This window comes from Drosophila santomea, chromosome 2R (assembly GCF_016746245.2).
Source record: "Drosophila santomea strain STO CAGO 1482 chromosome 2R, Prin_Dsan_1.1, whole genome shotgun sequence".
Classification (NCBI taxonomy): domain Eukaryota; kingdom Metazoa; phylum Arthropoda; class Insecta; order Diptera; family Drosophilidae; genus Drosophila; species Drosophila santomea.
In genome coordinates, this window is record NC_053017.2 from 7877359 (window position 1) to 7890043 (window position 12685).

Below are 12685 nucleotides of genomic sequence, written 5' to 3' on the forward strand. Positions count from 1 at the left end.
ATAAAATGAGTACTTTACTTTGCGTGCCAAAGTGTTTGAATGAATGAAGTGTACCGTTGCGTTTGCTCACATAACAAACTTACAAATGTGCACCCATGAAAATTGCAAATCCTTTCAATAACCTGAAGAATACAATTATTGTGGGGTGAGATTTCGCCTGAGCTTCCAAAGACATAAAGGTGTTCTGTTTGGCCCTTACAATTCAAAGTTAAATGCGTGAATAGGAGTGTCTCGTATGCGAACAATCCTTTAAAAAATCGCGCCGACAAAGGCTAACCAAACTCCTTGGACGTCTTGAGGAACAATATGAAATGCAAATAAAATAATAAGAAAGTAATTTTGCAAGATTTTTCAAAGATTCGTTGGCTGTTTGCCTGTGCCACGGCAAGTAAGAATGTCCTGGCGAAGGAAACATCCTTGCCAAGACCATCAGTCTGGCATGCGTATTTAATTTTCAGAAGGAGACGTGGCAACTTCATTTGTCTGTCAGCTTTGTTTTTATTGTCTGCTTTTTATTCATTTAATACAATTGCTACCAGTTCTCCGCCTTTTTCTGGCTGACTTATTAATGGCCAACAACAATTGTGTGGCGGCAGCCATAAGATACATTTGTATCATTGTCTGCCACTTGGCTTGGCATCCCGTCCAGAAGTTTATGTGCGCGACTTATTAAAAGTTAGTGCGTTTTGTATTTTTATACGTTTCTTTACTTTCCTCTTAATTTGCCTTCTTAATCAGTCTTATGACTAATTGCGCAGACTAGAATGGAAAGCTCTGCAAAACTGTTTTGTTTTTCTGTTTAAATTATGGAGGAGCTTTACTATAAGAAGTTTCAAGCTTTTCTTTCACGATTATTCATTTAAGCAAATTTATACTTGTCCAAGGAGACATTGAATGACCATGGAAGCCAGATATACGCCCGGAATATAATTACATTTGCTATTCAGGAACAATTATAGAACAATCAAAGAGACTACTCATGTAACTACGTTCTTTACATGTCCGCAAACAAAAGTACTTTGCAGTTGACTAACAACAAGATATGCAAATTTATGATCACGAACATAAAAAATTTACTGCACTGCCAGGTCTTAAAGTCGATGTTGTTTTCTCTTCTTATTTTTTATTGCACCAAGGGGCTTGGCGGCAACCACAAGCCATACGTTCGTTAATTTGTGAGCATGAAATTAATTCAAAAGTATCTTACAGATACTGATACCGCAGTCCACGCAAATCTGTGATTGCAGACTGCCAATAAATATTTAGCGGGGACTAGAGGCGTGGGCGACGGCCATTAAAACCATAAAAGATTATTTTTAAAAAACATAATTGTAATTCTCTGTGAATCCATGAATTATTCCTGTCACTTTAATATCTATATGTATTTCTCCTCGATTGCAGACAAATTGCTCCCGCCTACGCAAAGGTCAATGGCGGCACTGCCATTCCACTGCCCGCCACCGTGATGGTCCAACGGCGCTGTCCGCCGGATAAAGTGCGTCCACTGCCACCCACACCGAATCACACGCCATGTGAGTACTCATCTATGGTTTGGGAAAGTGTATTAAAAAATGCCGTAAGCCCTCAACCACCCCTGATGCGTTGTTGAAGGGAGGTGAGGGACCTCCCCATTGTTTACCGGGAATAAACAAATTTCGGTCTCGGGGGTCGGAGTTCGGGGGTCGGGAAACAACCACCGTAGCTGGAAAACAGCGACTGCACTTAGCCCTTTTCAAATGCGTTTTATGTGTGGGCCTGTGACCGAGATTTTGGTATTGGAGGGGATCAGATCCCTGGGGATCCGTTTGGGGTTAGAATATCGCATGCCTGAAAGGTGACGTTGATTTGTGGACTAGGTAACTGAATTCTTCATTTTATTAGGAGGCTGGAGAGTAATTTAAAATTCGACAAATTCAGAGACACAAATTTACGAACTTCTTGGTGTCAGGTTAAGCGACACAAACACCCAAGAAAGAGCGTAGAAATATTATATTAGCAATCAAATGAAAGGTGAGAACTAGCTCATCAACCACAATTTCCCGTTCGACATGCATTTTTGACACAAATTGTGATTCTGCTTGAATCACGGCCGTGGGCATTTTATAGAACAGTTTCACTCTCCATCATGATTTATATTCCCAATATTCGACTGGTCTCTGGGCAATCATAAATCTCGCAGCTCAGACTCCTCCCAATCTGTTATCAGCCTCACGCAAGGCAATTAATTAACTTTAACGTCCGCATTGCCCTTTGCATTAATTTATAGCCTCTGACTCTTTCTGTTTCTGTTAAGGAGACGCCGGTAATCGTAAAGTCGAGTGGGTTGCAGTTCCTTAAAGCATTCTGTAACCCTTGATATCGCTCTTGTTTTCAGCAATACCGGGCCTGGGAAAGAGCGGCAGTGATTTCAATACCAGCCGTCCAAACAGTCCGCCCACCAGCAACCACACAATCCAGAGCCTCAAGAGCGGCAACAATAACAGGTAAGATTCTACTGAAGTCTTCATGTATATCTCCCGAAATGCTTACACATTCATGTGTAATTTTTAAATAATATATCTAATTTCAGCCTCCGACCCCCGAGCGTTAAGAGCGGCATTCCCTCGCCGAGCAGTCCGCAGACCGCTCCCCAGAAGCACTCGATGCTGGACAAGCTGAAGCTGTTCAACAAGGAGAAGCAACAAAATGCGGTGAATGCCGCCTCAGTAGCCAGCAAAACGCAGATCCAGTCAAAGAGGACATCCTCCTCATCGGGCTTCAGTTCCGCGCGCTCAGAGCGCTCTGATTCCAGCCTGAGTTTGAATGATGGTCACGGATCTCAGCTGAAGCCACCCAGTATTAGCGTGAGTTCCCAGAAGCCGCAGCCCAAGACGAAGCAATCCAAGCTGCTGGCCGCCCAGCAGAAGAAGGACCAGGCCAACAAGGCAACCAAGCTGGACAAAAAGGAGAAGAGTCCAGCGAGGTCATTGAACAAGGAGGAATCGGGCAATGAGTCACGCAGCTCCACAATGGGCAGAACTGGCAAGTCCTCTTTGGTCCGCGGAGTCGGTGGTGTGGAGAAGAACACACCCAAGACGTCCTCGAAGTCCTCGCTGCACTCGAAGTCGGATTCGAAGAGCTCCTTGAAGGCGCCCCAACTCCTCCAGAGTCCCAGTGGCGGGGGATTGCCCAAGCCTATTGCCGCCATCAAGGGCACCAGCAAGTTGCCCTCCTTGGGTGGTGGTGCTGGCCACCCTCCGGCCCCAGAATCTCAGCAGAACCAGCAGCTGCTCAAACGCGAAATCAGTGACATATCCTCGAACATATCCCAGGCACCGCCGGCTGAGCCAGCCATCAGCACACATGCACATATCCATCAGAATCAGACGCCACCACCTCCCTACTATGCGAATAGTCAGCCAACGAGCCACATATCATCGCATGGCTTTCTGAGTGAGCCCAGTACTCCGCAGCACAGCTCGGGTATTTACGGCAACAGTCGCCTTCCGCCGCCAAAGTCCGCCCTGAGTGCTCCCAGGAAATTGGAGTACAACGCAGGACCACATATACTCTCCTCTCCACCGCACCACCAGCGACAGGGACTGCCGAGGCCGCTGGTCAACTCGGCACCCAACACACCCACCGCCTCGCCAAACAAGTTCCACACGATACCCTCCAAGATTGTGGGCACGATCTACGAGTCCAAGGAGGAGCAGTTGCCCCCACCACCACCACCAGCCACTGGAAGTTCCATCCTGCCCATGAGACCTCTCCTCAGGGGCTACAACTCGCACGTGACCCTGCCGACGAGGGGCGCTCGCGGTGGCCACCACCCACATCAATCCTACCTGGACTTTTGTGAATCCGACATTGGCCAGGGCTACTGCAGCGATGGCGATGCTCTGCGAGTGGGCAGCTCGCCGGGGGGATCGCGATTCCACGACATCGACAATGGGTACCTTTCAGAGGGCAGCAGCGGTCTCAATGGGCCCAGCTCCTCCGCAGGAGGCATCTCACCCGGAAAGCACTTCCTTAGCATGATGCGGGCCCGAACACAACTGCCTACCACCATTGAAGAGCGGTAAGTTCCACACTTACATTTTGTTCATTTAGTTTAAATTGAAGGACAATTTAAATCAACATGGATGTGATGTTGTGCACTGTTCAAATGAAACTGATGGGCTGCATAAATAAGAGAACTTTTTGCGTACTGCAACGCCTTCTTATCGTTCTCGGATGCGAGTCTTATTGGGTTATTCTCTGAATCCGTTCTCAAGCTATCAATACTGCCTGAACAATGTAATGCGGCGAGATAAGAAATTTCAAGAATTAATTCTTAATATATTAAAAAAAATAATTAACAAGAAGTAACCATTCTCGGAATTATACAAACACACAAAAGTGTATCAAACCTCTTTGTCGTCGTATGTAACAGTACCTAAAATCTTTATATCCCTATACCTTTTAAAGTAATATTGTAATTCAAATAGTTTGTTGTCTTTGCTCCTCCCGTCGTATGATCAACTGTTCCATGAACATGTTATACACATTATTATGTTACGAATTACAAAGCAACAGAACATAAATTGCCTGTGGGATATCTTGATTTCCTCCAATCAAATGCGTGGAACATCTTCTGCTAATTTGGGACGACAACCAGCCATCTTCTTACTTGGGATGACAATTCATTATAATGAGCCGTGATTGGCAATGTGGTTCCTAAGGTGAGCACTTACTTTCTCGCCTGTTGCCATGAGTCATCCGAAATTTGCTTCTTAAGGCAGTGTTGCCTCCGCTGACACCAATGAGTCAACCCAAAAATGCCGTTCTTCGATTATAGCCTGGTATGGCTGGCTGTTTCCAAGAAGATGAACCCTGCCTTTGTGTCTTGTAAATGTGGCGTCTTCTTTTGTCGCCCGGTGCTGCCAAAAAGCGAAATTTAAATGGAAGAATTGCCGGTTCTGGCGCTTCTTTGAGTTCAGGCTTCGGTGCACTTTGGATGGGCTTTGGTGTCATTTCACTCAGCTGGCTCCATTCAATGCGAGCGCCACGCACAATTGGCCGCACTTTTTGTTTCACACTTTTAACATATAGTACTGAGACTCAGTTGAGCACCTCTCATCAGCACGTGAAGCTGTTAATTGCATTGGCAGCCACTTGACTACCTCAACAACTTCCTGCAGGATACACAAGGGTATCCACTTTACAAAGGCCAGCTCCGATCCAGCTAAAATTTGCCAATTTGCATGAAATCCACTTGACGTCAACTGCCAGAAATCGTGCTGCGGTATGTCAAATGTCATTTACAAATTGTCAATGGCAGGCAACTCGGCAAACGACAACTGAAATCCCCATTGATACCCATCCACCTGCTCGAGTCTATTTTCCAAAAAAGGTTAAAGTTTGCTTTGAACCTCTTCATTTTTAATGTTGAGGTAGACTTCAGTTGGGGAAACATTTATGTTAAATTTATTTTAAAATTCAAATATATTTCTAAGCAAATATTCTAAATTGAAAGAAGCTAGAAACGTATTTTTAACGGATGGATGTATTGTCTATATACCTTTAGAAGAACTATTGTTATAAGTTTCTGTTTACCACTTCAAGATAAAATCTCATGCATTTAAAGACGCTTCCTTTAAATAATTCATTTTTATAAAAGTTTTTTGTTTAACCAATTTTATTAAGAACGGTCCAACAAATGTGTTTCTATTCATTTGTTGAAAAGTAGACTATTACTCAAGCAGATAGGTTTACAATTAAAACATCTTGACAATTGGTGAACGAATTTTAAGTTTACAGCTTATCCTTGTGATCTTTTTCAACGACCTTTATAATGACTTTAATAATTTTCCCTAAGATGTAAGACAGCGGTCCTCCCTGTGCAGATACTCCGTCAACTTTCTGGTTTTGTTGTGCCCGATACTGCCTTATAGCATTATCGATACCCTTCTTCTCCTGAGCTGTCAGTCGTAGGCGGCTGGAGTATTTCTCGTAAAAGGCAACCAGCGCGGGCAAATTGCGGACCTTCGTGTATTTATCGACGGCGGGATTGCCGAAAATCTGGATTATTTCTCGGGACTTGGCCGCGAACTCGGCTTCACTTTGAGCGTGTCCTGAGCCCAAAAGGCAGCCAAGAACGAGGAGAAGGCAGCTGAAAATATTTAATATTAAGCCGGCTGGACTTGGATCCCACTTGAGTATTGCTCACCTAATTTGCAGTGCGGAATTCATCTTCAATATTGATGTAGCGCTGTGTACGGTTTGATTGTAACTCATAAGTTGCAGTCTCAAGCTCCCCGCTTTATATGCGGTTTGCAAGCGTACTGCACCGCTTTCTTATCACTTATTTATTATAGGGTATTTCTCCGAATTCGTTCACAGAGTATCAATTCTGCGAAATAAGCAAGTCCAACATATTTATTGAAACATTCTAAGAAAAGGCGCTATTGGAAATTTATATATTTATTATCTTTTAAGAAGTGACCTTTTACCACTTTCTTGAAAACAAGAAAGTTAAAAGATAATTATTAGGTTCATATTATGAAATATTGCGGCTTAAAATATAAAGCAAGAGTAGCTACTAACAATAAAATAAAATTCTCGAAATGTATTCTTCATTCGTCAAAGAACTTGTCGGAATGGAGTTTTGCCCACACATCGCCGCATTTTATTAAAAAGCGCTTTCGGTCTGCGAATGGGAATTTAAATGAAAGTGGGGCTGTCAGAGGCTTTTCACATTTTCATTAGCCTGCGGTTCTGTCAGCGCGTTTGATCTCTGAAATTAATGCAGTGCCACTGCCGGAACGAACTGAGCTCTTGTAAATAGGAACAGCTGTCGCAAAGTTCAGTAATTCTACTACCCAGCGCCTTGCCAGCACAAATAGAAAGTGACCCTGGGCCCTTGACTCTAAGCCCGGTCACGTAGTGCAGTTGGAAAATATGTTGTAATTGAATTTTAATGCACGTCGCTCAGTGGCAACCTGTCGCATTATCGTCAGGGGTGGAGCCACAGGTCCTGTGGTCTCGGCGAGTCCTTGGGGGCAGGAGCCAATCAGTTGCGGCGCAGACACCTGCAGGACATAATTTCCGAAGCCCAACAAGTGAGCCGGTCTTATGACGCCTCAGCATGCGTTGTCTAGCCATGAAAGTAAATCAAAATGCAGCAGGGCGCAAACATATTTCTGCATGGATATGGATATCTGGGTGGCCAACGCAGGGAAAAGGGGTAAACTGTGGCAACGGAAGCAGACAGTTAGGTGCAAGCCAGACAGGATGTTTGTTGGGAGGGAGTTAGGGACAGGGGTTCCCCAACTCGACGCACATATGGCGGTATCCTCGGTGGCTCGGCGCTGGCCATCGGAAATCCCAGCTACCTCCTTTTATTTAATAAAGCATTTTTCAACGCAATTGATTTATGGTGCGAGCGTTCTATTCTTGCACTTTTACCGGACTCGGTAAGTGAAAATGAACTTTTATTGCATTTTTCGAACGGGAAATACTTACTAAATGTGAGCTTCAAGAGGATAATTTCGAATTTGCCCAAAGATATTTCACCCACATGGATATCTTTCTATGAAAATAAATTAAATAAAAATTTCGCATCTTGGGAATCGCACTCTCCACATTATAATGCCTGGAAATTGTTTTTATTAATGCAATCCTCAGACCCAGTGAACCAGGCAGCGTGGGCTAAAAATGTTTCCTGACCGGACATTTCCACCTGTCTGCTGTCCACTGACCCTCAACAGCCTCGATTTGATTAACCTTTTTTGGGCTCCATTTTTTCTCATCCACTTTTTTCCGGTTTTAGTTGACCCCCGAGTGTCGAGTGTGTTAAATGAACCGAACATTTTTGGGGTATTCAATTTGTTTGAACGTCCTTTTGCGTTAATGCTCATGTGACGCATTATGGATGCGTTGTACATATTTATTGAAGTCGTATACAATTCTTGTAGCGTCAGGCAAAAATAAAAGTATTATGCTCTTAAAGTATTTAAATGTCTATATCTTTTGTATTTAGGCTAGTATATTCATACAACAAAGTGGAACTGATTTTTAATTTTTTATAAAAAGAAGTCCTTTTTTGTTCTACATCTCAATTATGTTTTACATTTCGCTAATACATAATATTCTTCGGATATCTACATTCTACGTGGCTTAGGAAATGACTAAGGATATCTTGTACTCAAACCAATGTTCTCAGTTGTCGACATCCTAGAAATCAGGATGGCAACACGAGATATCCTTAAGATTCCGGATGGCAACTCGAGATAAGATATTTATTGAAAATTCATATTGGGATTAAAAATGTTCTTCGCAGTTTATGTGGCTATAAGCTGTTGCTACCTTGCAGAAATCAAGCTTTATTAAATATTTTAATTAAAAAATGGCATAAATGTATTGTTTGGAATAGACGATGAGTAAGGTTTGCATTTGACATTATGCACTCGACGTCAACTGCCAGAATCCGTGCCGGAAATCGTGCTGCGTTATGTCAAATGTCATTTACAAATTGTCAATGGCAGGCGACTCGACAATCGACAATACATTGATACCCGCTCGAGTCTATTTCCAAAACGGTTTACGTTTGCTTTGAAACTTTTCATTTTTAATGTTGAGGTAGACTTCAGAAGGGGAAACATTTATGTTAAATTTATTTTAAAATTCAAATATATTTCTTAACAAATATTCTAAATTGAAAGAATCTACAAACGGATGATGAATTGTCTATTTACCCTTACTCGAAGAGCTATTATTAGTTTTTGTTTACCACTTCAAGATAAAATCTCATGCATTTAAAGACGCTTCCTTTAAATAATTCATTTTTATAAAAGTTTTTTGTTTAACCAATTTTATTAAGAACGGTCCAACAAATGTGTTTCTATTCATTTGTTGAAAAGTAGACTATTACTCAAGCAGATAGGTTTACAATTAAAACATCTTGACAATTGGTGAACGAATTTTAAGTTTACAGCTTATCCTTGTGATCTTTTTCAACGACCTTTATAATGACTTTAATAATTTTCCCTAAGATGTAAGACAGCGGTCCTCCCTGTGCAGATACTCCGTCAACTTTCTGGTTTTGTTGTGCCCGATACTGCCTTATAGCATTATCGATACCCTTCTTCTCCTGAGCTGTCAGTCGTAGGCGGCTGGAGTATTTCTCGTAAAAGGCAACCAGCGCGGGCAAATTGCGGACCTTCGTGTATTTATCGACGGAGGGATTGCCGAAAATCTGGATTATTTCTCGGGACTTGGCCGCGAACTCGGCTTCACTTTGAGCGTGTCCTGAGCCCAAAAGGCAGCCAAGAACGAGGAGAAGGCAGCTGAAAATATTTAATATTAAGCCGGCTGGATTTGGATCCCACTTGAGTATTGCTCACCTAATTTGCAGTGCGGAATTCATCTTCAATATTGATGTAGCGCTGTGTACGGTTTGATTGTAACTCATAAGTTGCAGTCTCAATCTCTCCGCTTTATATGCGGTTTGCAAGCGTACTGCACCGCTTTCTTATCACTTATTTATTATAGAGTATTTCTCCGAATTCGTTCTCAGGGTAAAAAATCTGCGTGATAAGGAAATTTAACATATTTATTGAAACATTCTAAGAAAAGGCGCCATTGGAAATATGTATATATATTTATGAACTTTTTAAGAAGTGATCTTTTACCACTTTCTTGAAAACCAGAAAGTTATTATACCTGTTACTCGTAGAGTAAAAGGGTATACTAGATTCGTTGAAAAGTATGTAACAGGCAGAAGGAAGCGTTTCCGACCATATAAAGTATATATATTCTTGATCAGGATCAGTAGCCGAGTCGATTTGGCCATGTCCGTCTGTCCGTCTGTCCGTCCGTATGAACGTCGAGATCTCAGGAACTACAAAAGCTAGAAAGTTGAGATTAAGCAAACAGACTCCAGGGACATAGACGCAGCGCAAGTTTGTCGATTCATGTTGCCACGCCCACTCTAACGCCCACAAACCGCCCAAAACTGCCACGTCCACACTTTTGAAAAATGTTTCGATATTTTTTCATTTTTGTATTAGTCTTGTAAATTTCTAACGATTTGCCAAAAAACTTTTTGCCACGCCCTCTCTAACGCCCACAAATTGCCCAAAGCTGCCACGCCCACACTTTTGAAAAATGTTTTGATATTTTTTCATTTTTGTATTAGTCTTGTAAATTTCTAACGATTTGCCAAAAAACTTTTTGCCACGCCCTCTCTAACGCCCACAAACCGCCCAAAGCTGCCACGCCCACACTTTTGAAAAATGTTTTGATATTTTTTCATTTTTGTATTAGTCTTGTAAATTTCTATCGATTTGCCAAAAAACTTTTTGCCACGCCCTCTCTAACGCCCACAAACCGCCCAAAGCTGCCACGCCCACACTTTTGAAAAATGTTTTGATATTTTTTCATTTTTGTATTAGTCTTGTAAATTTCTATCGATTTGCCAAAAAACTTTTTGCCACGCCCTCTCTAACGCCCACAAACCGCCCAAAGCTGCCACGCCCACACTTTTGAAAAATGTTTTGATATTTTTTCATTTTTGTATTAGTCTTGTAAATTTCTATCGATTTGCCAAAAAACTTTTTGCCACGCCCAATCTAACGCCCACAAAACCGCCAAAAACTGTATGTGCTGAAGACTCTCCTTCGCACTTCGAATAGCTGAGTAACGGGTATCAGATAGTCGGGGAACTCGACTATAGCGTTCTCTCTTGTTAGATAATTATTACGATCATATTATGAAATAATGCGGCTTAAACTATTAAGCAAGAGTAGCTGCTGACTATAAAATTAAATTCTCGAAATGTATTCTTCATTCGTCAAAGAAGCGTAAGGGAAAATCAAAGTACTATGAACTTAAAGTCTATATATTTTGTATTTGGGCTAGTATATTCGGACAACAAAGTGGAAATGATTTTTAATTTTTTATAAAAGGAACTCATTTTTTTCTACGTATTAATTATTTTCTACATTTCGCTCATACATAATATTCTTCGGAGATCTACATTCTACATGGTTTAGGAAATGATTAAGCATATCTTGTACTCAAACCAATGTTCTCAGTTGTCGACGTCCTAGAAATCAGTATGGCAACGCGAGATATCCTTTGGCATCGGGATGGCAACTCAAGATAAGACATTTATTGAAAATTCATATTGGGATTAAAAATGTTCTTCAAAGTTTATGCGGCTATGAGCTGTTGCTACCTTGCAGAAATCAAGCGTTATTGGGTGATACAAGTTGACTGCGTAATTAAATTAAATAATTTTATTAAAAAATCGCATGAATGTATTTTTTGGAAGAGACAATGAGTAGGGGTTTCATTTGACATTATGCAAAACGCAATTCAACAAATTGCTCTGCAAAACAATTGCAACATTTGTCGGGCTTGGCGAATCAAAAACCAGTTGCCGTTTTCCGTATGCCAGAAAATCAAATAGGTAAAACTGCAGGCGCTGTGGCTCAAAAGCCAACTTCTTTCATTCGAACTCACCCACGGCACAATAAAAACTGCACAATTAAAAGCAACTCAAGGCGTGTGGCCAGCAATCGTAAGCCTTTAAGCCATAACTGACCTTTCCACATGCCCCAATCAAACCCGTTAGTGTGTGTGTACGTATCTATTGTGGCTTGGACTTGGCCAACAGCTTGACTTAATTGCTTTGCAATAACTTGGCCACGGCTCCAAGCTATTATTCTCAGCTATATTTTTGGCCAGCATCGCGCCTTTTTAATTATGACTTGGAGAAGAGTAGCAAGCGGCTGTGACTATTTGATTGTCTGGGAAAGCAGAGAGATGATAATCGCAAATAACCCAAATGAAAGTGCCCAGTGTTTAGAAGCCATTGAAGTGTGCAATATTAATTTGTTTATATTATTAATATTTTTACGTTATACATCTGCTCATCATTATTGTTCGATATTCGAAATTCCCTAATTTATCAATTTCAATTGAAGAGCCAATTGTACAACGAAATCACTGTTTTCCGTTCCACAAGATTAATGAGCTGCGGCAAAATAATGAAATGCCATAAAATGTTCTGTGTGTGCACATGGTGCTTGGTGCTTGGATATCGCTGTCAATTAATGAATTTCCATCGTCAACTTGCCAGCCAATCAAGTTTCGCTTTTCACTCACCAAACACTTCTGAACATTTTGCAGTTTTTTTTCGTTTTTTTTGGTTATTGGTGCATTGCAACAGCACAACCAGCCCGCCCTTGGCTCAATTATTTCTGGCGTTTAAGCCGGGCTGACAAACGCCCAAACAGTGCGAAACAAGTTTCGGTTGTTGGCTTCAGGAAAAGAGCGAACTTAGTTTCGAACTGGGCTTTTCTCTTAAGTTCGGGCCAACAGCTGTATGTGGCTCTCTCCACCGAAATGTGACTGAAAGACATTTGTTGCTTTGGCAGAGACAGTTTGCCCGAGAGTGGGTGGAACTCTGCGAGAGAACCACCAACGCACCACCGCACCACCAACCCACTTGGCAGTCGCAAGATTCCCTTGCTCTGCTCCTGGCCATGATTCACATCATATGGCGGAACTTAGGACCCAGGACTCAGGACTTGGCCGAAAGAGAGCAAAAGCGCAGAATTACATATAAGAAAAAGGAAAACATAAGTCCACTTTTTATATGCACGTACAAGAAACCATAAGCCCGAATTACTGTCGTTCTAAGAGTAAAAAATATGAC

The 12685-nt window shown here is 41.8% G+C and overlaps 3 protein-coding genes across 8 annotated transcripts in view; 1 reads left to right on the forward strand and 2 right to left on the reverse strand.

Moving 5' to 3' along the window:
* The window catches only part of LOC120446591 (protein sickie), a 150843-nt gene that overhangs the window by 96259 nt on the left and 41899 nt on the right, over positions 1–12685 (forward strand). For all 6 annotated transcript variants that reach the window (XM_039627615.1, XM_039627612.2, XM_039627613.1 and 3 more), the window contains 3 exons: positions 1402–1532; positions 2375–2483; positions 2570–4060. In XM_039627615.1, the coding sequence (XP_039483549.1) occupies positions 1402–1532; positions 2375–2483; positions 2570–4060 (1731 nt within the window). The remainder of the gene's footprint in view (positions 1–1401; positions 1533–2374; positions 2484–2569; positions 4061–12685) is intronic.
* LOC120446593 (protein Turandot E-like) lies at positions 5690–6258 on the reverse strand. The gene is made up of 2 exons (XM_039627624.1): positions 6191–6258; positions 5690–6133 (listed from the first exon to the last, which is right to left on the reverse strand). Exons 1-2 carry the CDS (start codon positions 6256–6258, stop codon positions 5776–5778), a joined length of 426 nt encoding a protein of 141 aa, XP_039483558.1. The 3' UTR covers positions 5690–5775.
* On the reverse strand, positions 8865–9433 carry LOC120446594 (protein Turandot E). Its single transcript, XM_039627625.1, has 2 exons — positions 9366–9433; positions 8865–9308 (listed from the first exon to the last, which is right to left on the reverse strand). Exons 1-2 carry the CDS (start codon positions 9431–9433, stop codon positions 8951–8953), a joined length of 426 nt encoding a protein of 141 aa, XP_039483559.1. The 3' UTR covers positions 8865–8950.